General features: G+C 41.3%; 1 protein-coding gene across 2 annotated transcripts in view; it reads right to left on the reverse strand.

Annotated features, from left to right (window-relative positions):
• Window positions 1-26,610, reverse strand: part of ngef (neuronal guanine nucleotide exchange factor) — a 38,687-nt gene extending 12,077 nt beyond the window's left edge. The window contains exons 1-11 of one of the 2 annotated variants that reach the window (XM_060906602.1): window positions 26,421-26,610; window positions 16,351-16,635; window positions 9,293-9,374; window positions 8,609-8,827; window positions 8,453-8,520; window positions 7,534-7,805; window positions 6,720-6,880; window positions 6,063-6,215; window positions 5,796-5,925; window positions 5,576-5,650; window positions 4,559-4,648 (exon numbers count right to left, since the gene is read on the reverse strand). In XM_060906602.1, coding sequence (XP_060762585.1) covers window positions 4,559-4,648; window positions 5,576-5,650; window positions 5,796-5,925; window positions 6,063-6,215; window positions 6,720-6,880; window positions 7,534-7,805; window positions 8,453-8,520; window positions 8,609-8,827; window positions 9,293-9,374; window positions 16,351-16,600 — 1,500 coding nt within the window. In that variant the 5' untranslated portion in view covers window positions 16,601-16,635; window positions 26,421-26,610. Of the gene's footprint in view, window positions 1-4,558; window positions 4,649-5,575; window positions 5,651-5,795; window positions 5,926-6,062; window positions 6,216-6,719; window positions 6,881-7,533; window positions 7,806-8,452; window positions 8,521-8,608; window positions 8,828-9,292; window positions 9,375-16,350; window positions 16,636-25,191; window positions 25,448-26,420 lie in introns of those variants that run through there. The other variant, XM_060906603.1, reaches the window with a different exon arrangement.
• Between the last annotated feature and the right edge of the window lie 585 nt (window positions 26,611-27,195).

Here is a 27,195-nt window from a genome sequence, read left to right on the forward strand (position 1 = left end):
GCAAACCTGCTTAAACCGTACTTTGATAAGGCAAAGGTTATTGGTCCGGCTGCTGCTGTTAGTTTACATCTTAGCTCGTCAGTAGCAGGGACGAGTGAGGATAGCGCTGTAACTCATTCGTCTACTTTGCAAGCAGTGGCAGCGCTGGAGGATGTAGAAGTCCGCGCACCTGACGATGCAGTTTTATTGGGTCGTCTAAAGAATTCAGAGTCGTTGGCTAATCTATCAGTGCTGTTTAAACATCTCACCTCACAGCAGGCATTTGAGTTGGAGGCACTTATTAAAGAGTTCCCTTCGCTTTTCTCTGACACACCAACCCAGACAACACTCATCAGTCATGACATTGACGTTGGACAGTCTGCTCCGATCAGACAACGTTTTTATAGGGTCTCGGGGGAAAGACAAAAAATCCTGGAAGGTGAAGTAAAATATTTGTTGCAACATGGTCTAGCCGAGCAGTCATTTTCCAGTTGGGCGTCCCCCTGCATCTTAGTTAACAAGCCAGATGGCACGTACCGATTTTGTACGGATTACCGTAAATTGAATAGCGTGACCAAACCCGACTCCTTTCCTTTACCGCATGTTGAGGACTGTGTTGATCAAGTGGGTTCTGCCAAGTTCGTCAGCAAGTTTGACTTGCTGAAGGGATATTGGCAGATCCCCTTGACAGATCGAGCGCGCGAGGTGTCTGCCTTTATTACACCAAGCGGTCTGTATGCGTACAACGTAATGAGTTTTGGGTTGCGTAACGCGCCCGCAACCTTTCAAAGGTTAATGAACCAGGTTGTGGCACACTTAGATGGTGTTGCCGTCTTTTTGGATGACGTCGTTTTGTATAGTGATACTTGGGTATCACATCTCCAAGGCATCCGTCAGTTATTCATACGTTTGGCCCAGGCAAACCTTACCATCAACCTCGCTAAATGAGAGTTTGCGAAGGCGACAGTGACCTATCTTGGAAAAGTCGTGGGACAGGGTTTTGTGCGACCCATCCGCGCCAAAGTCGCTGCCATTGATTCGTTTCCCGAACCAGTCAACAAAAAAGAATTAATGCGGTTTCTTGGAATGGTTGGGTACTATAGGGGGTTTTGCAAAAATTTCTCCTCGACGGTAATACCGCTCACAGACCTGCTCAAGAAGAGCAAGCAATTTGATTGGACCCCCACTTGTCAAACAGCTTTTCAATCTGTTAAGCACCTCCTTACCTCTGCTCCTCTCCTTGCTGCGCCCCAGATGAACAAGCCGTTCAAATTGCAAGTAGATGCCAGCAAAGTGGGAGCAGGGGCTGTCCTGTTACAGGACGATTGCAATGGGTTTGAACGTCCAGTATGTTATTTTTCTCGTAAGTTCAACACTTATCAGTTGAACTATTCAACTATTGAAAAAGAGGCCCTTGCACTCATTTGGGCATTGCAATACTTTAAGGTGTATGTTGGGGGCAGTGTTTGCCCAATAACGGTCTACTGTGACCATAATCCGTTGACCTTCCTTCACTCCCTGCAGAACCCCAACCAAAGGCTAATGCGTTGGTGTATCTTTTTACAACCGTACCACCTTGATATTAAGCACATCAGGGGAAAGGACAATGTGGTGGCGGATGCGCTTTCATGCGCTCCTACCCCTTAGGCTTAATTCTCATCTTGTCTTCCAATTTCAGGTACTGGGATGCGGAGGACAAATTTGGTTGTTCCAGCGGGTTGGCTTCTGCATATGGTGGGGTCTGGTTGTATGTTTGAGGAAAGGGGATTGGTCTAGGTTATAGTGTTTTGAATATAACTCCTTATTTATGATTGACTTAGTGTTTGGAATGTTATTTGTATATTATGTGGAGACCTTTTTGTATTTGTTTTATTGGAGATGCATGCATAGATTGACTATGCTTTTGTGTATATTGTGTAGGCCTACATATTTTTGGATTGTATGCATAGTAATGAGTATCAGTGACGTCACGTGTGTTGGGTGTTTGTAAATGGGATATTGATTCACTTTGTAATGTTTAATGTGCTCCCTAAAACCTGGAGGTTTTATTTTAAGGGGGGAGGTGTGACGGCCACCAGGGTTTTTTCTGTTTATTAGCTGTTTTTTCCTTTTACTCCCTAGACTAGGCGCGGGTGGAGTGTTTATGAGCAGCAATTGCGGTCACCTGTCCAGAGGCGGAGCTTGGCCCTTTATTAGGAGCTGCCTCCCAGACATCGAGACCCACTTTTCTTTCACATCCAGCATGCATACACTACTGACTGTCGACTTATCTCCTATCTTCCTTTATTTTGGTTGCCTACAATTGAGAGACTTTTGAGACTTAAGAAAAATAAATTCGCTTTTGGCATTGCATGCATCTCGCTCGCCTCACCTCCCTTCTTATTTATTGTATTGGCTCCCCTAGGCCTTTACAGCATGATGCTGCCACCACCATGTTTCACAGTGGGGATGGTGTGTGCAGGGTGATGAGCAGTGTTAGTTTTCCGCCACACATAGCGCTTTGCATTTAGGCCAAAAAGTTCAACTTTGGTCTCATCTGACCAAAACACCTTCTTCCACATGTTTGCTGTGTCCCCTACATGGCTTCTTATGCCTGTCTTTCAACAATGGCTTTCTTCTTGCCACTCTTCCAAAAAGGCCAGATTTGTGGAGTGTACGACTTATAGTTGTCCTGTGCACAGATTCTCCCACCTGAGCTGTGGATTTCTGCAGCTCCTCCAGAGTGATCATGGGCCTCTTGGCTGCTTCTCTGACCAGTGCTCTCCTTGCTCGCTCTGTCAGTTGAGGTGGACGGCCATGTCTTGGTAGGTTTGCAGTTGTGCCATACTTTTTCCATTTTTGAATGATGGATTGAACAGTGCTTCTTGAGATGTTCAGAGCTTGGGATATTTTTTTTTATAACCTAACCCTGCTTTAAACTTCTCCAGAACTTTATCCCTGACCTGTCTGGTGAGTTCTTTGGTCTTCATGATGCTGTTTGTTCTTCAGTGTTCTCTAACAAACCACTGAGGCCTTCACAGAACAAATGTATTTATGCTGAGAGTAAATTACACACAGTAGGACTCTATTAACTAATTAGATGACTTCTGAAGGCAACTGATTGCACTGGATTGTATTTAGAGGTATCAGAGTACAGGGGGCTGAATACTAATGCACACCACATTTTTCAGATTTTTATTTGTTTAAAATTTTGAAGACCATTTATCATTTTTGTTTCACTTCACAATTATGTGCTACTCTGTGTTGGTCTATCACATAAAATCTCAATAAAAAACTTTTAAGTTCGTGGTTGTAAGGTGGAAAAATGTGAAAAAGTTCAAGGGGTATGAATACTTTTGCAAGGCACTGTACATTGCATTCATGGCCCAAGAATGTTCAAACTGCAAAGATTTGGAGGCGTTTTGTGAGAAGTTCACGGGCACATTGGGCGCCTATGAAGTGGTCTCTCCTCTGCTCTGCACATTTTACTGAAGACTCGTACGAGACCTCTGATCTGATGGGGAGCGTAGGCTATAAGCCCGGATTGAAAGAGGGTGCAGTACCAACAATTAAAGAAAAAAAACTACAAGAAAAGGAAAGTATTTATTTCATTTATTTATTTTTTTTAAAGGAAAGTGAGTTCAGTTGCACCAGTCCTCCCGTGAGCCGAGGGTTGTTGCTAAAACCCGGGACGGAACGGGACGGGACATATCGCTCGGGCAATGACCTACCTGCGGTTGTTGCTAAAACCGGTGACGTTTCATTCCGTCCCGGGTTTTAGTAATTGCCTGAGCTGAGCAGTAATGGCGGAGTACTCAGTATGAAGAAAAGTGAATGAGTGGAGCAGCCGTCTGATTTCTAAACTGGATATTGCCACCATCTCTCCCTGACATGGAAGAAGTGAACGAACGGAGAACTGAATGAACAACTGAAAGTCAGATTGTTTCAAAACAATCGGCCACAAGATCGGCCTTCAAGAAGCGAGAACACAGACGGGTAAGCGCCGACTCTCATTTGGATAAAAAACAACAACAGCACGTTGTTTCCCTGCATTTAGATTAATCCATGTAACCTGTATTGTGTGTTTAAGTTAGCGGTATAAGATTATTTAATTTGCTTCAGAATGTGATTCAGTTCGTCTGATTATTTAATTAGCCTTTTACGTTTTATCAGTGAAAATGCATGCATGTATATGTATGTTGCATAAGTTATAGCACCCATCCTGTTTTAATGAGAGTCAACCCACAATCAATGAAGTCAAATCAGTCTTAGTTGAGCAAGTCGGTAACGCTATTTCTTACTTTCACTATAAATTTTTATTTATATGACTTTGGTCTATAGCTGTAAAAGGCCTCGGCCTTAAAACCGGTTCCCGCTGTGACGTCACGCACTCAGGGCTGGCTGGCTCAGCGGGGCGGCGCCAATCACAACTTTGCGGTCGATTTTAACTCTCAAAATATATTTTTTTAAATTCCCATTTGTGCAGCATACAAGAGTCAAGGATGGAGATACTATCCACTCAGAAATTTATTTAAAAGTAAAGGCTCTGCGTATCTGCTTTAAGGTTTATATTAATATTAACGTTTATGTGTTTATTTACCTTTGATTTGAACTCCAGAGTTTTCTCGATGCTGATCAGCTCCTCAGTGCGGCTCATCTTCTTCACACCTTCATTACACTCCTTCACAATCTGAAACACACACACACAAAAACATAGCGAGTGCGACACCCAAAGCCATAAATCCTACACACTCCATCCATCCATTTTGGTGTATCACTACAGTGACGTGGCCGCTCTAATTGCTTCAGCCATTAAAGTCTCCAGGGAACATTATAGTAGTGGCTTCCCATTGCCTTTTACTGGATTATTACAGAGGTTTTCTCTTCACAACCATTCACACTCACACCTATGGTTAATTTAGAGTCACCAGTTAACCTAACCTGCATGTCTTTGGACTGTGGGGGAAACCGGAGCACCCGGAAGAAACCCACGGGGACACGGGGAGAACATGCAAACTCCACACAGAAAGGCCCCCATCAGCCACGGGGCTCGAACCCGGACCTTCTTGCTGTGAGGCAACAGCACTAACCACTACACCCCTGTGTCACCCCCTGAACACTACACCTTTAAAAAGCTAACATGACACAATGATCCTAAACTCCTAAATCCTAAAACAAAATGTAAAGATTCATGCTGAGTAATAATTATGCAAATTTGGCAGGCAGTTACCATAGAAATGATGGGAACAAACATGGCATTGTTCACACACGTTTGTCTCACTATCCTTGTGAGGACCTTCCACTGACATCATTACTGCAGTTCATTAATGCTGTGCTTGAACCTAAACCCAACCCCAACTTTAACCTCAGGAATGAAAAGGAAACATTTCGTTCGTTCGTTCAGTCGGTCCATATCTATCCATCCATCCATTATCTGTAGCCGCTTATCCTGTCCTACAGAGTCGCAGGCATTTTTGTTTAAAAAACACAACAGCAGCAATTTCCTTGTGGGACCATCCAAATGTCCCCACGAGGTCGAAATTGTCAGACTTTACTGTCCTTGTGGGGACAGTTGGTCCTCAGTAGTGTACACACACACACACACACACACACTCACCCTCTCAAGCTCCTGATGAGCCTTTATAGCGTTCCTTTCTCTCTCTGAATTCTCCTCCACCTTCTTCAGAATGTTCTAGAACACACACACACACACACACACTCGTTATGTTTGAACCTAAATCTGACTGGCTGATTGGTGCTAGTATTTAGTATTTCGCTGGCTGATTGACTCAGGATTTTAGTCTGTATTTTAAGTGTTCTAATTGGCTGATTGTTACCTGCACCAGCAGTTTGAGTCGTGTGATTCGCTGGAAGGGGAGAATCAGGAACGAGGTGAAAGACAGACCTCTGACTTTCGGCTGATTCTCCAGAATGGCCATGTTCTCCCTGAAGGCTGGTTTCTCCTGCCTATAACACACACACGCGCGCACACACACACACACACACACACATCGTTAAATGGTTAAATAAGCACACATGGTTGTATTACAGTACATTCTGCTATATATGGAAACACCCATCCATACACACACACACACACTCACAGGATGCGTCTGTAGTTCTTCTCCTGATAAACCTGGTTGATGACATAACTGATGAAGACATCAAAATGGTGAATAGCGTGATGATGCACGATGTCACACACATCAGAGATCAGCAGCGACTCCTCGATCCGGTGCTCCAGATCCATCAGGAACCTGAAAAAACGCATGGCATGAAATAAACATTCAGTCCATCAGGAGCTTGAACACATGGCTGTAATAAACAAACTACAATGGAATAATAACAGGATAAATATAATACACATAATTTAATGTAGCTGGAACCACATGCTGCTGCTGAGTTCTGGACTCTGATTGGTCAGAAGGTATTGATTAATTCTCTCTAACAGCAGCTCTGACAATAGTGTAGGTTTATATTAATGCTCTCATTCTAATACCTTATCGTTCCTATAGTAACAACTTATTCACAGAGACTCATACAGTGTACGTTCCACTGATAATAAACTGATTAAAGATGTGTGGAATTGTTGATGTGGTGAAGGTTTCTGGAAGGAGAAATATGTTTATGTAACATCTAAAAATGCCAAAATGTTCTCACTTCCACAAATAAGTCTGAACTGTATTTTACAAAACCCTTTTTGGTGTTCAATATGCAGCAAGTACAAGGACACACACACACACACACACACACACACACACCTCTCGCTCGCCTTCATGACATCAGCAATGTTGGAGAACAGGAAGTGCATGTCTGATTGGCTGAGTGTGTTAATGAGCAGTGGGTTCTGGAGGAAATGAGATTCCAAAAGCTCCAGACTTTTATAATACGATGCTTCAGATGTCACCAACTCAAACATTGCCTACAGAGAGAGAGAGATGGAGAGAGAGAGAGACAGGAAGAGACAGAGAGACAGACAGGGAGAGACAGAGATAGAGAGAGAGAGAGAGAGAGAGAGAGTGCAAAATAAAATACAAGTTTTTACTTTGTTTTAAATGTTCTATAATAAACACTGTTGTGTGTGTGTGTGTGTCCACCCATGCATGCGTGCGTATGTATGTGTGTATGTGCACGGGTGTGCGTGTTTGTGTGCGTGCGCAGTTGTGCGTTTGTGCATGCACAGGTGTGTGTGTGTGTGTGTGCGTGCGTGTGCAGGTGTGTGTGTGTGCGTGCGCAGGTGTGTGTGCGTGCGTGTGCAGGTGTGTGTGTGTGTGTGCGTGCGTGTGCAGGTGTGTGTGTGTGTGTGCGTGCGTGTGCAGGTGTGTGTGTGTGCGTGCGCAGGTGTGTGTGCGTGCGTGTGCAGGTGTGTGTGTGTGTGTGCGTGCGTGTGCAGGTGTGTGTGTGTGTGTGCGTGCGTGTGCAGGTGTGTGTGTGTGTGCGTGCGTGTGCAGGTGTGTGTGTGTGTGCGTGCGTGTGCAGGTGTGTGTGTGTGTGCGTGCGTGTGCAGGTGTGTGTGTGTGTGTGTGTGTGTGTGTGCGTGCGTGTGCAGGTGTGTGTGTGTGTGTGTGTGTATACCTCCTGCAGTATGACCTCTCTTTGAGGGAGTGTGTGTAAAAGTCCACTCTCCTGCACGGCCTCAAGATTCTGCCATAAAGTCAGAGAGCGAGATGAGTTACGCAGCTGCAGCTGAAGTGCAGGGGCTGTGACCCCTGAACCCCCTGTAACCCCCAACCCTGTGGTGACCCCTGGCCCTGCCTCCAGGCCTCTCTCAGGAAGGGCATCTCTCTGCCTCCTCTGTTCAATTTCTTGCTGTTCTGAAGAGTCCCGATACTCCTGATACAGGAACGCTAAACACACACACACAATAACACATGGCATGTAGTGACTGTAACCTGTTTATTAGCGTCAGTGAGAAAGATCAGCTGATGGTGGTGTTGAAGGTGAAAAGGCTTCAGCAGCAGTTGGACATCGTCTCAGTGACGTCACTGTAATAAATCACTGAGTGACACAGAGGAACATCACAAAAACACAAAACTGGAGTTTGGACCCCACTGAGTTTCTACTGTAAACATGTTGAGACTCGTACAGTAGTCACACACACACTGCTAACACACACTGCTATTACTGATAATAATACTGCAGAGAGAGAGAGAGAGTGTGTGTGTGTGTGTGTGTGTGTGTGTGTGTTTGGTCACTCCAAAGGTGACATTGCACACAGTGAGATGTTGTGTAACGTCCTTCAGGTGGGTGTGATTATATAAGGAAGTGGGACTGAGACAGAGAGAGAGAGAGAGAGAGAGAGAGAGAGAGAAATTAGAACACATTTTTGTGAGAAAATTAACATTGACTGTAAACACACACACACACACATTCTCATTCAGAAATGCTTAAGTATTCGCCAGTCACTTTGTAATCACATGCTAATTCAATTAATACATTCACACAGATAGCCGAGCTTGTGTGTGTGTGTGTGTGTGTGTGTGTATCCACTCACCAATATTCTTCACTATGTTTAAACTGTGACTGAAGTTCTCCCGCGCTGTCTCTCCACTTGTCACCATCCTGACCAACAATCAAAAACTTCTCATTATTCTCATTAAACACACACACACACACACACACACACACACACACACACACACACACTTACCTGTGTGTGTTGTTGTGTGTGCTGACCATGCGGTGAGTGTGTGTGTATGGATCATTGTCCTGCATGCTGCAGGCTTGGCTCATGTGTGTGCTCAGCTCCTCCATCTCTCCTCTGAGCCGCCAATCTCCAGTCTCTAACGGCAACAGAGAGGAAGCTCCGCCTTCTCTAGTGCACTTGTTGCCTGGCAACGCTTCTCCATAATGTGGAGGCGATGGAGGGCTGAATAAAAAATAAACACAAACACACAGTGATTATGCAAGCTGACATTCATTTCAATGTGTGTGTGTGGGTGTTGTATGTGTGTAATTCTCTCTTGTTCCATTAGGGGGCAGCAGCTGTCTTTTTCTCTCCCTGTTCCTGTGTCTCTCCCTGTCTGCCTCAAGATTCAAGAAGATTCAAGATTTTTATTTGTCATATACACAATAACAGACACAGCGGTTTATTATTGGGTAATGAAATTCTTATTTTGCAACTGCCTGACCAAACTACGCTTACCAATATAAAAAGAAATATATATATATAAAATATGAAATATAAAATATAAAGTGCATATGGAATGCAAAATATAAAGGTAGAGTGAAAAATGAAGATAACATTTAAAAAAAAGGCAAACAAACAATGTGCAAACATAGAGGTAGATATACTGTGCAATGTCTTTAAAAACCACACACTCAGTTTGCTCACCGTTGTGTGTGTGTTAGTGGAGCTCTGATTGCAGCTCTGGTCCTGCTGGAGTCACGTGGTGCTCTGGGCGAGTGGGTGGGGCCTGTCGAGAAATGGGAGTGGTTAGTGCTGAACCAGGAAATGAGACAGAGCTAAATGTAAAGAGAAAGTAAAATAACATTAGGATGTAAAACTGATAGAATAAGGGGACTCACAGACAAGGGGACTCAGAGATGAGGGAACACAGAGATGAGGGGACTCACAGAAAAGGGGAGTCAGAGCCAAGGGGACTCAGAGACACGGGGGCTCACAGACAAGTGGACTCAGAGATGAGGGGACTCAGAGACAAGGGGGCTCCCAGACAAGGGGACTCAGAGACAAGGGGACTCACAGACAACAAGGCTCAAGGACGAGGGGACACAGAGACAAGGGGACTCACAGAGATGAGGGGACTCAGAGGCAAGGGTACACAGAGACAAGGGGACTCACAGACAAGGGGACTCACAGACGAGGGGACACAGAGACGAGGGGACTCACAAACAAGGGGACACAGCCAAGGGGACTTACAGACAAGGGGACTCACAAACAAGGGGACACAGCCAAGGGGACTCAGAGACAAGGGGACACAGAGATGAGGGGACTCAGTGACAAGGGGACACACAGACGATGGGACTTACAGACAAGGGGACACAGAGATGAGGGGACACAGAGACGAGGGAACTCACAGATGAGGGGACTCACAGACGATGGGACTCACAGACGAGGGGACACAGTGTCAAGGAGACTCACAGACGAGGGGACACAGAGACAAGGGGGCTCAGAGATGAGGGGACTCACAGACAAGAGGACTCAGAAATGAGAGGACACAGATCCAAGCGGACACAGAGACAAGGAGACTCAGAGACAAGGGGACTCTCAGACGAGGGGGCACACTGCCAAGGGGACTCACAGATGAGGGGACACAGAGACAAGGGGACTCACAGACAAGGGGGCACAGAAACAAGGGGACTCACAGATGAGGGGACACAGTGCCAAAGAGACTCACAGATGAGGGGACAGGGTGCTAGGGGTTTGGATAATTGTAGATATGGAGATAAAGTGCTATAGGCAGGAGACACTCCATTTTTCTGGGTTCTCTCAGCCCTTAACAGTGAGATGTTGTGTAACGTCCTTCAGGTGGGTGTGATTATATAAGGAAGTGGGACTGAGAGACAGACAGAAAGAGAGAGTGAGAAAAACATGTGAGATATTTAGACAGACAGATAGAAAGAGAAAGAGAGAAGAAGAGAGATATTTATAGACAGAGGAAAAGAGAAACTAGAGCACAACGATACACAGCTTTAACACGCTCGGAACAAACACTTCATCGAGAACTATCAAGGGTTTTTCATTCATCCTTCTTGCGGAATCCTTAAAGGTTCCATGGAGAACACAGGGTTCCTAGCAGGCTCCGCATGAACATGTCTTGAAAAGGTAGAACCTTTAGCACACTGGGGGACGACTGACGCGCCTGAATTTAACGTTCTGTCAGTGAGAAAGTTTCAAATAAACTGAAAATGATAAAGAATATTTTATTACTGATTAACTGTTTTTTCACTTTATGGATGATTTACTTGAACAAGGAACTAAATTTATTCATATTCTCCTATAGACTGCGTGTGTGTGTGTGTGTGTGTGTGTGTGGGCGTATGCGTGCGTGCGTGTGTGTGATCTGCCACATGTTTTATGAGATCTTTTTAGCTGATTTGAGATTTAAGTCCAAAGTTGACAGAACAACCCCCCCCCCCCCCCCACACACACACACACACACAGAGGACAGGACAAAGCTCTGTCTGGTGAACCTGTGATTGTGTGCTGACACTCAGAGGTAGACATGATTGTGAACTTGACCGTGAACAATCAAACAATGGAAGCAGTGTGTGTCCCTTTTGTGTGTGTTTTTCCACTACAATTTAGTGTACTAAACAAAGGGCTAAAAATCAATTCACTAAAATAAAATATAAATAAAAAAGTTCCAGATCATTCTGGTGAAAGCATGCTGCCAGTGTTCTCATTCCCCTTGCTAGCTGAGAGAGTCCCAGTCACCTAAAGGCCCTGATTTTGGACACATTTGAAAATGTGCGTGTACGTGTCACATAAATAAATTCTGTTGTGAATGTGATTAATACACAGGCTCCTTTGTGGTTATAAATATCTGAATATGATGCAATAATTTCATAAATCACAACAGAAGATTAGAGTTTTACAGTTTGTCACGAATGAGAGAAACAAATGTCCTTCACACAGATTTCAGTTTTCAATGTGACAAAAAAAACAAACCTGGGTGTGATGGGTGTTAACTACCTGGCATTACTAATAACACATGCAGAAAACAATTGAAGAGAAAACACACGCACACACACACACACACACACACACACACACACACACACACACACACACACACACATATATGCCAGTCAAACATAAAACAATTAAACTTGTTCATCTGGTCTGGACTGTTTCAAGTTTTATAGAAGGGAAAACAGAATGATGTGTGTGTGTGTGTGAGAGAGAGAGAGAGAGTCGATTCAAAAGACAGAGTACTGATCTACTGGTAGAAATTATTAAATTAAATATTCTGTTATTTTTAAAAAAATAAAAGCGCTGCAGAAACTAAACTTAAGAGAGAGTTTTGTTGTTGAGGGAAAGTAAAGAGCACAGAATTATACAGTATTTTCATGGAATTGTTTTATATTAGTGATTCAGTAACTAGTTAATCAGCTAAGTGATTTAGCAGTGAACATATCAGTCTCAGCTAATGTTTAATAAATGGATATTTATTTACATTCCATGTGTTCCTCACTATGTCAGTTCATTCCACATGAATAAAGTTCAAGTGTGTGATTATCGCGAGTGTGTGATTATAATGAATGTGACACTATAATGAGTTTGAGATTATAGTGAGTGTGAGATTATAGCGAGTTTGAGATTATAGCGAGTGTGAGATTATAGCGAGTTTGAGATTATAGCGAGTGTGAGATTATAGCAAGTTTGAGATTATAGCGAGTGTGAGATTATAGCAAGTTTGAGATTATAGTGAGTGTGAGATTATAGCGAGTTTGAGATTATAGTGAGTGTGAGATTATAGCGAGTTTGAGATTATAGCGAGTGTGAGATTATAGCGAGTTTGAGATTATAGTGAGTGTGTTATTATAGCGAGTTTGAGATTATAGTGAGTGTGAGATTATAGTGAGTGTGAGATTATAGTGAGTGTGAGATTATAGCGAGTGTGTTATTATAATGAGTTTGAGATTATAGTGAGTGTGATTATAGCGAGTTTGAGATTATAGCGAGTGTGAGATTATAGCGAGTTTGAGATTATAGTGAGTGTGTTATTATAGCGAGTTTGAGATTATAGTGAGTGTGAGATTATAGTGAGTGTGAGATTATAGTGAGTGTGAGATTATAGCGAGTGTGTTATTATAATGAGTTTGAGATTATAGTGAGTGTGATTATAGCGAGTTTGAGATTATAGTGAGTATGTTATTATAGCGAGTGTGATATTATAGTGAGTGTGTGATTATAGCGAGTGTGTGATTATAATGAGTTTGAGATTATAGTGAGTGTGAGATTATAGCGAGTTTGAGATTATAGTGAGTGTGTTATTATAGCGAGTGTGAGATTATAGTGAGTGTGAGATTATAGCGAGTGTGTGATTATAATGAGTTTGAGATTATAGTGAGTGTGAGATTATAGCGAGTTTGAGATTATAGCGAGTGTGATATTATAACAAGTTTGAGATTATAGTGACTGTGTTATTATAGCGAGTTTGAGATTATAGTGAGTGTGTTATTATAGTGAGTGTGAGATTATAGCGAGTTTGAGATTATAGTGAGTGTGTTATTATAGCGAGTGTGAGATTATAGTGAGTTTGAGATTATAGTGTGTTATTATAGCGAGTGTGAGATTATAGCGAGTTTGAGATTATAATGAGTTTGAGATTATAGTGAGTGTGAGATTATAGTGAGTTTGAGATTATAGTGAGTGTGTTATTATAGCGAGTGTGATATTATAGCAAGTTTGAGATTATAGTGACTGTGTTATTATAGCGAGTTTGAGATTACAGTGAGTGTGTTATTATAGCGAGTGTGAGATTATAGCGAGTTTGAGATTATAGTGAGTGTGTTATTATAGCGAGTGTGAGATTATAGCGAGTTTGAGATTAAAATGAGTGTGTGATTATAGTGAGTGTGAGATTATAGCGAGTTTGAGATTATAGTGAGTGTGAGATTATAGTGAGTGTGAGATTATAGCGAGTTTGAGATTATAGTGAGTGTGTTATTATAGCGAGTGTGAGATTATAGCGAGTTTGAGATTATAGTGAGTGTGTTATTATAGCGAGTGTGAGATTATAGCGAGTTTGAGATTATAATGAGTGTGAGATTATAGTGAGTGTGAGATTATAGCGAGTTTGAGATTATAGTGAGTGTGTTATTATAGCGAGTGTGAGATTATAGCGAGTTTGAGATTATAGTGAGTGTGTTATTATAGCGAGTGTGAGATTATAGCGAGTTTGAGATTATAATGAGTGTGTGATTATAGTGAGTTTGAGATTATAGTGAGTGTGTTATTATAGCGAGTGTGAGATTATAATGAGTGTGTGATTATAGCAAGTGTGAGATTATAATGAGTTTGTGATTCTGAGTGTGTGATTATAGCGAGTGTGAGATTATAGTGAGTGTGTTATTATAGCGAGTGTGAGATTATAATGAGTGTGTGATTATAGCGAGTGTGAGATTATAATGAGTGTGTGATTATAATGAGTGTAAGATTATAATGAGTGTGAGATTATAATGAATGTGTGATTATAGCAAGTGTGAGATTATAGCGAATGTGAGATTATAATGGCTGTGTGATTATAATGAATGTGTGATTATAATGAGTGCGTGATTATCGTGAGTGTGAGATTGTAGTGAATGTGAGATTATAATGAGTGTGATTATAGCAAGTGTGAGATTATAATGAGTGTGTGATTACAGTGAATGTGAGATTATAATGAGTGTGATTATAGCAAGTGTGAGATTATAATGAGTGTGAGATTATAATGAGTGTGTGATTATAGCAAGTGTGAGATTATAATGAGTGTGTGATTACAGCGAATGTGAGATTATAATGAGTGTGATTATAGCAAGTGTGAGATTATAGCGAGTGTGAGATTATAATGAGTGTGTGATTATAGCGAATGTGAGATTATAATGCCTATGTGATTATAATGAATGTGTGATTATAGCGAGTGTGAGATTATAGTGAATGTGAGATTATAGCGAATGTGAGATTATAATGCCTGTGTGATTATTATGAGTGTGTGTTTATAGCGAGTGTGAGATTATAATGAGTGTGTGATTATAGCGAGTGTGAGAATATAGCAAGTGTGAGATTATAGTGAGTGTGCAATTATAATGAGTGTGTGATTATAGCCAGTGTGAGATTATAATGAGTGTGAGATTATAATGAGTGTGAGATTATAGCAAGTGTGAGATTATAGCGAATGTGAGATTATAATGGCTGTGTGATTATAATGAATGTGTGATTATAATGAGTGTGTGATTATCGTGAGTGAGATTATAGTGAATGTGAGATTATAATGCCTGTGTGTTTATAATGAGTGTGTGATTATAGCGAGTTTGAGATTATAATGAGTTTGTGATTATGAGTGTGTGATTATAGCGAGTGTGAGATTATAGTGAGTGTGTGATTATAGCAAGTGTGAGATTATAGTGAGTGTGTGATTATAGCGAGTGTGAGAATATAATGAGTTTGTGATTATGAGTGTGTGATTATAGTGAGTGTGAGAATATAGCAAGTGTGAGATTATAGTGAGTGTGCAATTATAATGAGTGTATGATTATAGCCAGTGTGAGATTATAATGAGTGTGAGATTATAATGAGTGTGAGATTATAATGAGTGTGAGATTATAGTGAGTGTGAGATTATAATGAGTGTGAGATTATAATGAGTGTGAGATTATAGTGAGTGTGAGATTATAGCGAGTTTGAAATTATGAGTGTGTGATTATAGTGAGTGTTAGATTACAGTGAGTGTGAGATTGTAGTGAGTGTGAGATTATCATCAGTGTGAGATTATAGCGAGTTTGAGATTATAGCGAATGTGTGATTATAGCGAGTGTGAGATTATAGTGAGTGTGTGATTGTAGCGTGTGCGAGATTAAAGGATGTGTGATTATAGTGAGTGTGAGATTATCGCATGTTTGAGATTATAGCGAGTGTGGGATTATAGTGAGTGTGAGATTATGATGAGTGTGTGACTATAACAAGTGTGAGATTATAGTGAGTGTGAGATTATAGCAAGTGTGAGATTATAGCGAGCGTGTGATTATAATTAATGTGTGATTGTAGCGAGTGTTTGATTGTAGCAAGTGTGAGATTATAGCGAGTGTGATTATAGTGAGTGTGTGAGTATAATGCATGTGTAATTGTCGCGAGTGTTTGATTGTAGCGAGTGTGAGATTATAGGGAGTGTGAGATTGTTGTGAGTGTGATATTATAATGAGTGTGTGATTACTGCGGGTGTGCGATTATAATGCCTGTGTGATTATAATGAGTGTGTGATTATAGCGAGTGTGTGATTATAATGACTGTGTGATTATAGTGAGTGTGAGATTGTTGTGAGTGTGAGATTATAATGAGTGTGTGATTACAGCGAATGTGAGATTATCATGAGTGTGAGATTATAATGAGTGTGAGATTATAATGAGTGTATGATTATAGCAAGTGTGAGATTATAGCGAGTGTGAGATTATAGCGAATGTGAGATTATAATGCCTGTGTGATTATAATGAGTGTGTGATTATAATGAGTGTGTGATTATAGCAAGTGTGAGATTATAATGACTGTGTGATTGAGTGTGTGATTATAGTGAGTGTGAGATTATAATAAATGTGTGATTATACCGAGTGAATGGAATCTGAACAATAAACAAGAACTGAAGAAGAAACATTGTATAAATAACCACAGAGAAAGTAGTAAAGTAACAGTATTGATAGTATAATAATAATATTCCTGTAAACTTTCGCTTACTCTCACTGTTTTGATCCTGGGTGTGGCCTTGGGCATGTTTTTTCTTCCTCATGGAACTGTAAAAACGAGAATTGCGTCTGATTGGTGCTTGCATGTTCACCTGCTCTTCATCATCATCATCCTCACCCTGGTGATGAGGAAGGGGGGCTGTAGGAGGGGCTTTGGAACTGAAGAGATGACCCTTCTGACTCCACTTGCCCCGGAACAGGGCTGCAATTGCCATGGTACTGCCCTCTAACCCTGAGGGCATCAGTGGCTCTCAGATCTGAATGCCAGAAACTCCATCTGACACACACACACACACACACACACACACACACACACACACACACACACACACACACACACACACACAGAGTACCAGTTAAAGGTTTGGGACACATCTACTCATTCATTGGTTTTTCTGAATTTTGACTACAACCCCAAACCAGAAGAAGTTGGTACGGTCTGTTGAGTTGAAATTGAAATTAAAACTGAAAACAGTGATGTGTAAATAATCCTTGACCTGTATTTCACTCAAATCAATCCAACAGCACATTATCTGATGTTTTACTTCATGAAGTTTATTGGGAGTTTTTTTCAAAAATAAACACTTATTTCAACTCTGATTCTTGCAACACATTTCAAATAAAGTTGTGACACTAAAGCCTTTCCCACTTTATAATGTTCCCGTTCCTTCTCCCAACACGTAAAAGCTGCTTATGGACTGAAGACTCCAAGTGATGAAGTGTTTCAGGTGTTATTTTTGTCCCGTTCTTCCTGTAAACAGGTCTTAAGGTGTGGAACAGTTCGGGGTCGTCACTGTTATCATTTCTAAATTCTCCACACATTCTCTATTGGGGACAGAGTGGACACGCCCTTTTCTCCCACAGCCACGCCTTTGTAATGTGAGCAGAATGTGGTTTTGTGTCATCTTGTTGAAATCTCCCTGGAAAAGATGTTTTTAAACATTTCAATAATTTTCTCATGGATTTGTTGATAAACTGGAGATCCTCTGCCCATCTTTACTCCTCAAAGACTCGGCCTTTCCTGGACACTGATTTTGTATCAAATCATGATTATAGTCACCTCTTGTCATCACCTCATTATTTAATTGTTTTACCTCATTACTCACCCTAAACTTTTTTTGGAATGTGTTGCAGGTCTGAAATGCAGGAATGGATGTATATTAACTAATGAAATGAAGTTGACCAACAAAACATGAAATATCTCGGGTTCATTCTGTCTGCAATGAGATACAAGTCACAAATTTTACACAATTTACACAAAGTACATTTAGAAATCACCATTTTCTTTTTTATTTGCATTTTCCACACCATCCCAACTTTTTCTGATTTGGGGTTGTACTCTCTACAGTCTGTAGAACAAAACTGAAGACATCAAAACTCTGAAATATTATCTGGAACATATACAGAATTATGTGGTAAACAAAAAAGTGTTAAAAAACCAAATCTATTTGATATTTGAAATTCTTCAGCGTGTCCAGCGTTTCCCTTGATGACTCTTTGTACACTACTGCCATTCTCTTAGGTGGGGTTTACATTAGACCGTATCAGCGGATCATCAGAGTAACGTTTTTAAAACGATTTGTGTGCACACAGCAACGCCAATACACGGATATGCTAATCACATGACTAATTAGACGGCACGTAAGTTGAAATGTGTAGTGCGACTCAGCACTTCCTCCTCAGTGGCTCGGCTCCGCAGGCATCCTGCGCTCCAAATCACTCCGCCCTGAACAGCGAGTGCCCTCTGGAGGGTGCGCACTCCGGCCCTGCGCAGCTCACAGAGCGCGCGAGTGAAGCGCACGAGCAGTGATTCGGGACTGAGCCGCTGTGTGTGTGATCTCAGTGCATATCGGGCATGCGCAAGTCACTCATCACTTGCAAGCGGAAGGATGGCAAGCCTAAAGACAATCATAGCTACACAATGGGCAGTATTTGCATCTTACCATCAACAACATTAAGAATGACAAAGCAAAGCATTATATTCATACTTTTATACTCTTTAATGAAGTCCGCGCCATTTTTCAGCAGTCGCGTCACATGACCAACGTGGCATGACCAACGCCAGCGAATCAGGAAGGTGGATGTCACAGTGATGTTGTCCAATGACGACGTCAGCTAGAGCTCAGCACAGCGTATCCTCGTTCCTCAATGTTTACACAGCACCGGATCAGATATGAACTGGGTTGAATACGTGGGCCCTGGCGGATTCAAACTGTTCCGCCTGTGGAGTCGTTTTCCGGCGTTTTAATGTGAATGGACAGTGCATCTTAGACGAAAATGAGACAGATACGGTCTAATGTAAACACCACCTTAACCAGCTTCATGAGGGAGTCACCTGGAATACTTTTCAATTAACAGCTGTGTCTCATCAAAAGGTCATTAATGGATGAGTTTCTTACCTTCTTAATGCATTTGAGATCAAACAGTAAGCAGTAAATAATAAATATACAGTAAACAGCCCTATTTCACATTATTATTTCAAAATACAACCCCGATTCCAAAAAAGTTGGGACAAAGTACAAATTGTAAATAAAAACGGAATGCAATAATTTACAAATCTCAAAAACTGATACTGTATTCACAATAGAACATAGACAACATATCAAATGTCGAAAGTGAGACATTTTGAAATTTCATGCCAAATATTGGCTCATTTGAAATTTCATGACAGCAACACATCTCAAAAAAGTTGGGACAGGGGCAATAAGAGGCTGGAAAAGTTAAAGGTACAAAAAAGGAACAGCTGGAGGACCAAATTGCAACTCATTAGGTCAATTGGCAATAGGTCATTAACATGACTGGGTATAAAAATAGCATCTTGGAGTGGCAGCGGCTCTCAGAAGTAAAGATGGGAAGAGGATCACCAATCCCCCTAATTCTGCACCGACAAATAGTGGAGCAATATCAGAAAGGAGTTCGACAGTGTAAAATTGCAAAGAGTTTGAACATATCATCATCTACAGTGCATAATATCATCAAAAGATTCAGAGAATCTGGAAGAATCTCTGTGCGTAAGGGTCAAGGCCGGAAAACCATACTGGGTGCCCGTGATCTTCGGGCCCTTAGACGGCACTGCATCACATACAGGCATGCTTCTGTATTGGAAATCACAAAATGGGCTCAGGAATATTTCCAGAGAACATTATCTGTGAACACAATTCACCGTGCCATCCGCCGTTGCCAGCTAAAACTCTATAGTTCAAAGAAGAAGCCGTATCTAAACATGATCCAGAAGCGCAGACGTCTTCTCTGGGCCAAGGCTCATTTAAAATGGACTGTGGCAAAGTGGAAAACTGTTCTGTGGTCAGACGAATCAAAATTTGAAGTTCTTTATGGAAATCAGGGACGCCGTGTCATTCGGACTAAAGAGGAGAAGGATGACCCGAGTTGTTATCAGCGCTCAGTTCAGAAGCCTGCATCTCTGATGGTATGGGGTTGCATTAGTGCGTGTGGCATGGGCAGCTTACACATCTGGAAAGACACCATCAATGCTGAAAGGTCTATCCAGGTTCTAGAGCAACATATGCTCCCATCCAGACGACGTCTCTTTCAGGGAAGACCTTGCATTTTCCAACATGACAATGCCAAACCACATACTGCATCAATTACAGCATCATGGCTGTGTAGAAGAAGGGTCCGGGTACTGAACTGGCCAGCCTGCAGTCCAGATCTTTCACCCATAGAAAACATTTGGCGCATCATAAAACGGAAGATACGACAAAAAAGACCTAAGACAGTTGAGCAACTAGAATCCTACATTAGACAAGAATGGGTTAACATTCCTATCCCTAAACTTGAGCAACTTGTCTCCTCAGTCCCCAGACGTTTACAGACTGTTGTAAAGAGAAAAGGGGATGTCTCACAGTGGGAAACATGGCCTTGTCCCAACTTTTTTGAGATGTGTTGTTGTCATGAAATTTAAAATCACCTAATTTTTCTCTTTAAATGATACATTTTCTCAGTTTAAACATTTGATATGTCATCTATGTTCTATTCTGAATAAAATATGGAATTTTGAAACTTCCACATCATTGCATTCCATTTTTATTTACAATTTGTACTTTGTCCCAACTTTTTTGGAATCGGGGTTGTATAAAGTGTCTTTTAATGAATAAAAATAAAGAAAAAACACTGAATTAGAAGGGGTGTTCAAACTTTTGACTGGGTCTGTATACTATAACCATACTATGCAGACTGTACATTGTACATACTATACGCAGACTATACATACACAGTTTATATAAAAAGTTTACACACCCCCTGTTAAATTTTCAGGATTTTTTAATGTAAAACATGAAACCAAGATAAATCATGTCAGATCTTTTTCCACCAAACAACAACCATCATCCATCCATCCATCCATCCATCCATTATCTATTCTGCTTATCCATCAGACTTGTGAGGAAAGCTGGAGCCAATTCCAGCTGACTTCATGGGAAGGGTTCACCCTGGGCGGGTCACTAAATTTATCACAGAACTACACAGAGACCGACAACCATCACACTCACACCTCTGGGGGTTTAGAGGAGCCAATTGATCAAATCCCCATGTCTTTGGATTGTTGGAAGAAACTGGAAACCTGCAGGAAACCCACAATATCTAAGTAAAAAAATGTTAATGTTTGAGTTTTTTTAAGGGGCCAAAAAAACCCCAAACAAACAGGATGTCCCTCCGAAATAGATGAAAGAACAAGAAGAAAACTTATCAGAGAGGCTGCTGAGAGACCTACAGCAACATTAAAGGAGCTACAGGAATATCTGTTGTGTACTGGTCACTCCCTGCATATGACAACAATCTCTCCTTCTTCACATCTGGGTAATGAGATAGGGTGGATAGACAGAAGCCCTTCCTCCCCAAAAAATCCAATCTTGCCTAAATCACACCAAACCATGTGGCAAAATGTGTCTGCTTCTGCTCTCCAGACCTGCCTGATCCATCCTGATGCCCTACTTCTTGTTGGAGTTCTCATCACTTCACTCCTGCTGAGGATGGCCCCATAAGAACAGCCTAAAGATGCACTTAGAAACCATGAAGATGGCTTTGGACTGCAATTGCACAGAAGTCTCCATCAGTGAACAATTGATAACTTCAACAAAATCGACTTCATATTAAAACTACCATATAATGAATTTCCTGGTTACACAAATGTAGCATATAGCACACAGTTATAGAAATGAGTTAATTATGATAACCCTATTGAGTGTCACCCAGATGAGGATGGATTCCCTTTCGAGTCTGGTTCCTCTCAAGGTTTCTTCCTCAGCGAGTTTTTCCTCACCACCGCCACCTCAGGATTGATCATTAGGGATAATAGGGATAGTGGAGGCAGTATCATGCAGTGGAGCTGCTTCTTTTCAGCTGGGACTGGGATGCTAATTAAGATAGAGGGAATCATGGATAGCTCCAAATATCACTCTATTTTGGCACAAAATAGTCAGAAAGTTGAAAATGAAGGAACGTTTCTCCTTCCAGCACAATGATGACACAAAGCACAAATCTAATTCAATGACTTCAGAAGAAGATCAACATTTTGGAATGGTCTAGTTATAGCAGAGATCTAAATCTTATTGAGTGGGATGAATTGGAGAGTGCTGTGCTCTGGAACATCTGGAACATTTTTGCCAGGAAGAGTGCAATAAAGTAGGTAAATTAAGATGTGCTAATTTGACAGACTCAAAAACACTGAGTGCTGTATTACAGGCAAAATAAACTTTAATAAAGTATTAGTTAAGGGGTGTGTAGACTTTTGCAACCAGATCAATGTGCATTTTTTCCCCTAAAACATGTCAATTTGTTTTTCACCTGAATTGTGTTGGTTGTTTTATCATATTAAAGGTGGAAAAACTACATGATTTTGGTTTTAATTTTTTACATCACAAAAACCTGCAAATTTAAAAGGGGTGTGTAAACTTTTTGTAGATACCATACTGTACATACTGTATACACAACACACTGGGCCTCATTTATTAAGCGAGATACAAATTTGTTTATTCAGAAATTATTTGTAGGACCATTCACGCAAGAAAGTTTCATGAAAATCCTGTAATTTCAGAAAAACATTTAAATCCTACTTGTGCTCCTGTGTGTGTGTGTGTCTCATCTCATTATCTGTAGCCGCTTTATCCTGTTCTACAGGGTCGCAGCAAGCTGGATCCTATCCCAGCTGACTACGGGTGAAAGGCGGGGTTCACCCTGGACAAGTCGCCAGGTCATCACAGGGCTGACACATAGACACAGACAACCATTCACACTCACATTCACACCTACGCTCAATTTAGAGTCACCAGTTAACCTAACCTGCATGTCTTTGGACTGTGGGGGAAACCGGAGCACCCGGAGGAAACCCACGGGGAGAACATGCAAACTCCACACAGAAAGGCCCTCGCTGGCCACGGGGCTCGAACCCAGGACCTTCTTGCTGTGAGGCGACAGTGCTAACCACTACACCACCGTGCCGCCCGTGTGTGTGTGTGTGTAAATTGAAAATAAGAAAACTAACTAATGTAATTGTCTTCTTAATTGACATCAAATCATGTATTAGTGCACATTTATTTACAGATTACACTGTGAAGGTTAAATAGCTTATATATATATATATATATATATATATATATATATATATATATATATATATATATATATATATATTTCAATTAGACACACGAATATAATGAACATTTTATTTATAGCTCATTTTGCTAGAGTCTCTGCCTGCACACAGTGTACTTAAACCACTACAGGATCAAAACATCTCTCTCTCTCTCTCTCTCTGTTACTCCTGATGTCTGATCCTGATGAGTCTCCTTCACCTAAGCATCACTCACTGCTGTTGAGGCTCCTACAGGGACATGATATGGACATATGGATGGTTGTGGATGTTCTCAACTGGACAGTATCATGATTGCACTTCCTATAAACTACTCTCATTCATTCATCTCATTATCTGTAGCCGTTTTATCCTTCTACAGGGTCGCGAGCGGGCTGGATCCTATCCCAGCTGACTACGGGCGAAAGGCGGGGTACACCCTGGACAAGTCGCCAGGTCATCACAGGGCTGACACATAGACACAGACAACCATTCACACTCACATTCACACCTACGCTCAATTTAGAGTCACCAGTTAACCTAACCTGCATGTCTTTGGACTGTGGGGGAAACCGGAGCACCCGGAGGAAACCCACGCGGACACGGGGAGAACATGCAAACTCCACACAGAAAGGCTGTACTACTACTCTCAAATCACAAATATTATACATAGAAATATTGCTAAGATCAGAAATTTAATGTCACTACATGATGCAGAAAAACTAGTCCATGCTTTCGTTCCCTCCAGGTTGGATTATTGTAATGACTTACTGTCTGGATGTTCCAATAAGTGCATAAACAAGCTCCAGTTAGTTCAAAATGCAGCAGCAAGAGTCCTTACTAGAACTAGAAAATATGACCACATAAAATTCCATAAAATATGGAAATAGCCCAAAGTACACTACTGCTCAACATTTTCACACTATCCAAGATTCACACTAGACCTGTGGTGTAGTGACCACCATTGAACAGCGTGCAAGATCACATCTCGAGACTTAATAATAATAATAATAATAATAATAATAATAATAATAATCAGTTCAATGTATATAGTGCCCTTCTCACACCTAAGGTCACTTTACAATTAGGAGAAAAAAAAAGTCCACCAAAAGAGGGTCAGGATGTAATTCCAATGGCGTAGCAACCACAGTCCCACCAGGTGCATGAAGATAAATCCCACATTGCCTGCACAGCCACCGCGCCGTCGCCAGGCAACATCACTCAGAACACCACGCCATGGATCCACAAAGCAAGCACAGAAGCACCACCACACAGAGCGTCGGTACGTCCCAAGCCACCTGCACAGCCACCGCAATGCCATTGAGCAACATCACTCGGAGTGCCGCACCAAGCACAGAAGTACCGCCACACAGAGCACTGCACAACCATGATGTTAAAAGAGCAACAAGCTCATTGCAGTCCATAGCAAGGCGCACAGGCATCACCCATGGCAAACCAAGGCCTGGAGGGAACCGACACCCAAAACTGGGTCCAGAGCCACACCACAACCAGTGGACAAAACACTCAAACAAAAACAAACATCAAACTACACAAACACAAAAAAGAAAAACAAAAGGAAAAAATAAGAAAAATAAAAACAAAAAGCTCTGGTGAGAAGCGGCAGCCAGAATGTGTGTGGCGTACTCTCAGCCGGAAATGGGAAAAAAAAAAAAACTAAACTAAACTGAACTTAACTTAAACTGATAAGCGGCAGCCTTTTTTTCCCCATCCAAAGGGCAGTTATTGTAAACCTAACCCTACACATACACTCTGGTTTCGATTGCAGCTGGCCTGAGTGTGGTCTAAAGTCAAAGGTTAAAATCAACACCTGTGTACAGAGCTGTAAGCCATAAATAAATGCCTCGGCTGACAGAGGATTTAGTGCTTTCTTCTTCTTCTTCTTCTTATTGAACAATTATTTACCAAAGGCGATGTGAATGTCAGTGAATAACAAGCAAGATGAAGTCGAGGTTATTATTCACAGATATTCACTGAGCCTGAGGTGGATAATTGTTTTAGTATAAATACACAGCTGATTATTAAAAAAAAAGTTTTAAATCGTATTAAAAAAATTATTTCAAACTTCAAAAGCGGCATGCAAATATAATAACGGTGTGACACAGACTTGTGTCACTTATCTATGCCGAGTCACATAAAATATTTTGTTTTGAAACAGATAAACCTGTGGAGGACGGCCCCCATATGAACAGTCTAAAGACAGATTTAGAAGACGCTCTGGACACTTACAGTTTTGCTGTGATGACTCTGGACTAAAATCCCCATGATAACTTTAGGACTGCAGTCGTCATGAACAGTTTTACACTCAAGTCTCCATCAATGAACAGTTGATAACTTCAACAAAACAGACTTCCTGTTAAACTATAATGAACTTCCTGGTTACACAGTTGTACTCTGTGACTCTATATGACGCAGTTATAGAAGTGAGTTATTTATAATCATGCTATCTGTTGTCACCCAGATGAGGATGGGTTCCCTTTAGAGTTTGGTTCCTCTCAGGGTTTCTTCCTCGTGTCGTCTGAGGGAGTTTTTCCTCACCACCATCACCTCAGGCTTGATCATTGGGGATAAATAAATTTATTAGGGATAAAATTAGCTCATATGTTTAAAATCTTAAATTTTCTGTAAAGCTGCTTTGCGACAATGTCTGTTGTTAAAAGCGTGACACAAATAAACTGAATTGACTTGACAGTTCCACCTTACCTTTGAATAGTTTTAGATCAAACTTCATAGCATCTTTAGTGCTTTTAGGAACAGCATTTTCTTTATAATTTGTAATTCTTCCTCACTTACAGTGACAAAGATTGGCTGCCATTTTGCCGAGTTGCTTGAAGTGATTATCGGGAAATAGTCCGAATTTCTTGACCAATTAGCGTGCGTGATTTTCTATTATCACCTGTGTATTGATACTAATATTAAATAATCTTATTGCCACGGAATTAAAATAATTTCCACTTCTGTTTGTTAGGCTTTACCCTGATCACTCGTTTCATGCTCACAGCTGACTGTGCACTAGAAATTTTATGACGTTCTGTGTGTCTCTAAATGCAAATGAGCTGTGTCGGGAACTCTCTTGGTAATTTACAGGTGATTGGAATTCCTCCACATGCACATGCAAGTAGGAAGAAAATCAGCCTTTTCAAAACTTTTATAAATTTTACATTTTTATCTTGGTGTGCTTTACACAAACACTTACACATAACGTCACTAAAAGTTGGAAAATAAGGCCCGGTGTACATAGAGTGTACTATACACACACTATACACACACTACACTATACACACACACTATACACACTATATAAACACTATACACACACTATACACACTATATAAACACTATACACACACTATATACACACTATACACTACACTATACTATATACTGTACACAAACTTTAACACACAGCACACACATACCCACATTCACACTCTCTCTCTCTGTCTGCTGTTAGTTACCTGGTGTGTGTGTGTCTGTGTGTGTGTTAAACGGCCACCGTTCCACAGTCCTCACTTGTCTTTTTCTCGGTCTGTGTTTACGTGTCAATGTTGTCCGTATCTGTCTGCTCTCCTGCCTGAGTCACGAGTCAATAAATCTGTTCTTCCTGTCACAGTCTGTCAGACTCACCTCGTCCTCCACCCTTTCCTCTCTCTCTCTCTCTCTCTCTCTCTGCCAAACCCTGTAAAATTCCAAACCTCTCCCTGTGTGTGTGTGTGTGTGTGTGTGTGAGAGAGAGAGACCTGACATAAAGAAAGAACAGGTGTGTCAGATTCTTTCATTTCTTTTCTCTTTTCTCTCTCAAAAGCTGACATCTAATGCCACAGGCTCTTCAAGAGAAAGTGTGTGTGTGTGTGTGTGTTGGGTGAGTGAGTGAGTGAGTGAGTGAGTATATATATGTATATGTATAACTGATCTGTGTGTATGTTATACTCTGTACTCCCTCTCACACCCTGATCACCTGACAGAGTTCAAAGGTCACTGCTTAGACACACACACACACACACACACACACACACACACACACACACACACACACACAACTGTGGCGCAACTTAACCTTTGGTTTTCCATCAGGTAAAAGTTGTACCTGGTACCTTTTTGGTATCACCTCTGTTGCGGTTCTGAGCGAGCTGAGAACTCCTCAGTGGGGAAACTGTCATTTCTTTTGCACTGGATCATCAGTGATTTATTCTCCACCAAGCAATGGCTGAGGAAGGGAATATTGCGTGGGAA

This window comes from Neoarius graeffei, chromosome 23 (genome assembly GCF_027579695.1).
Source record: "Neoarius graeffei isolate fNeoGra1 chromosome 23, fNeoGra1.pri, whole genome shotgun sequence".
Lineage (NCBI taxonomy): Eukaryota > Metazoa > Chordata > Actinopteri > Siluriformes > Ariidae > Neoarius > Neoarius graeffei.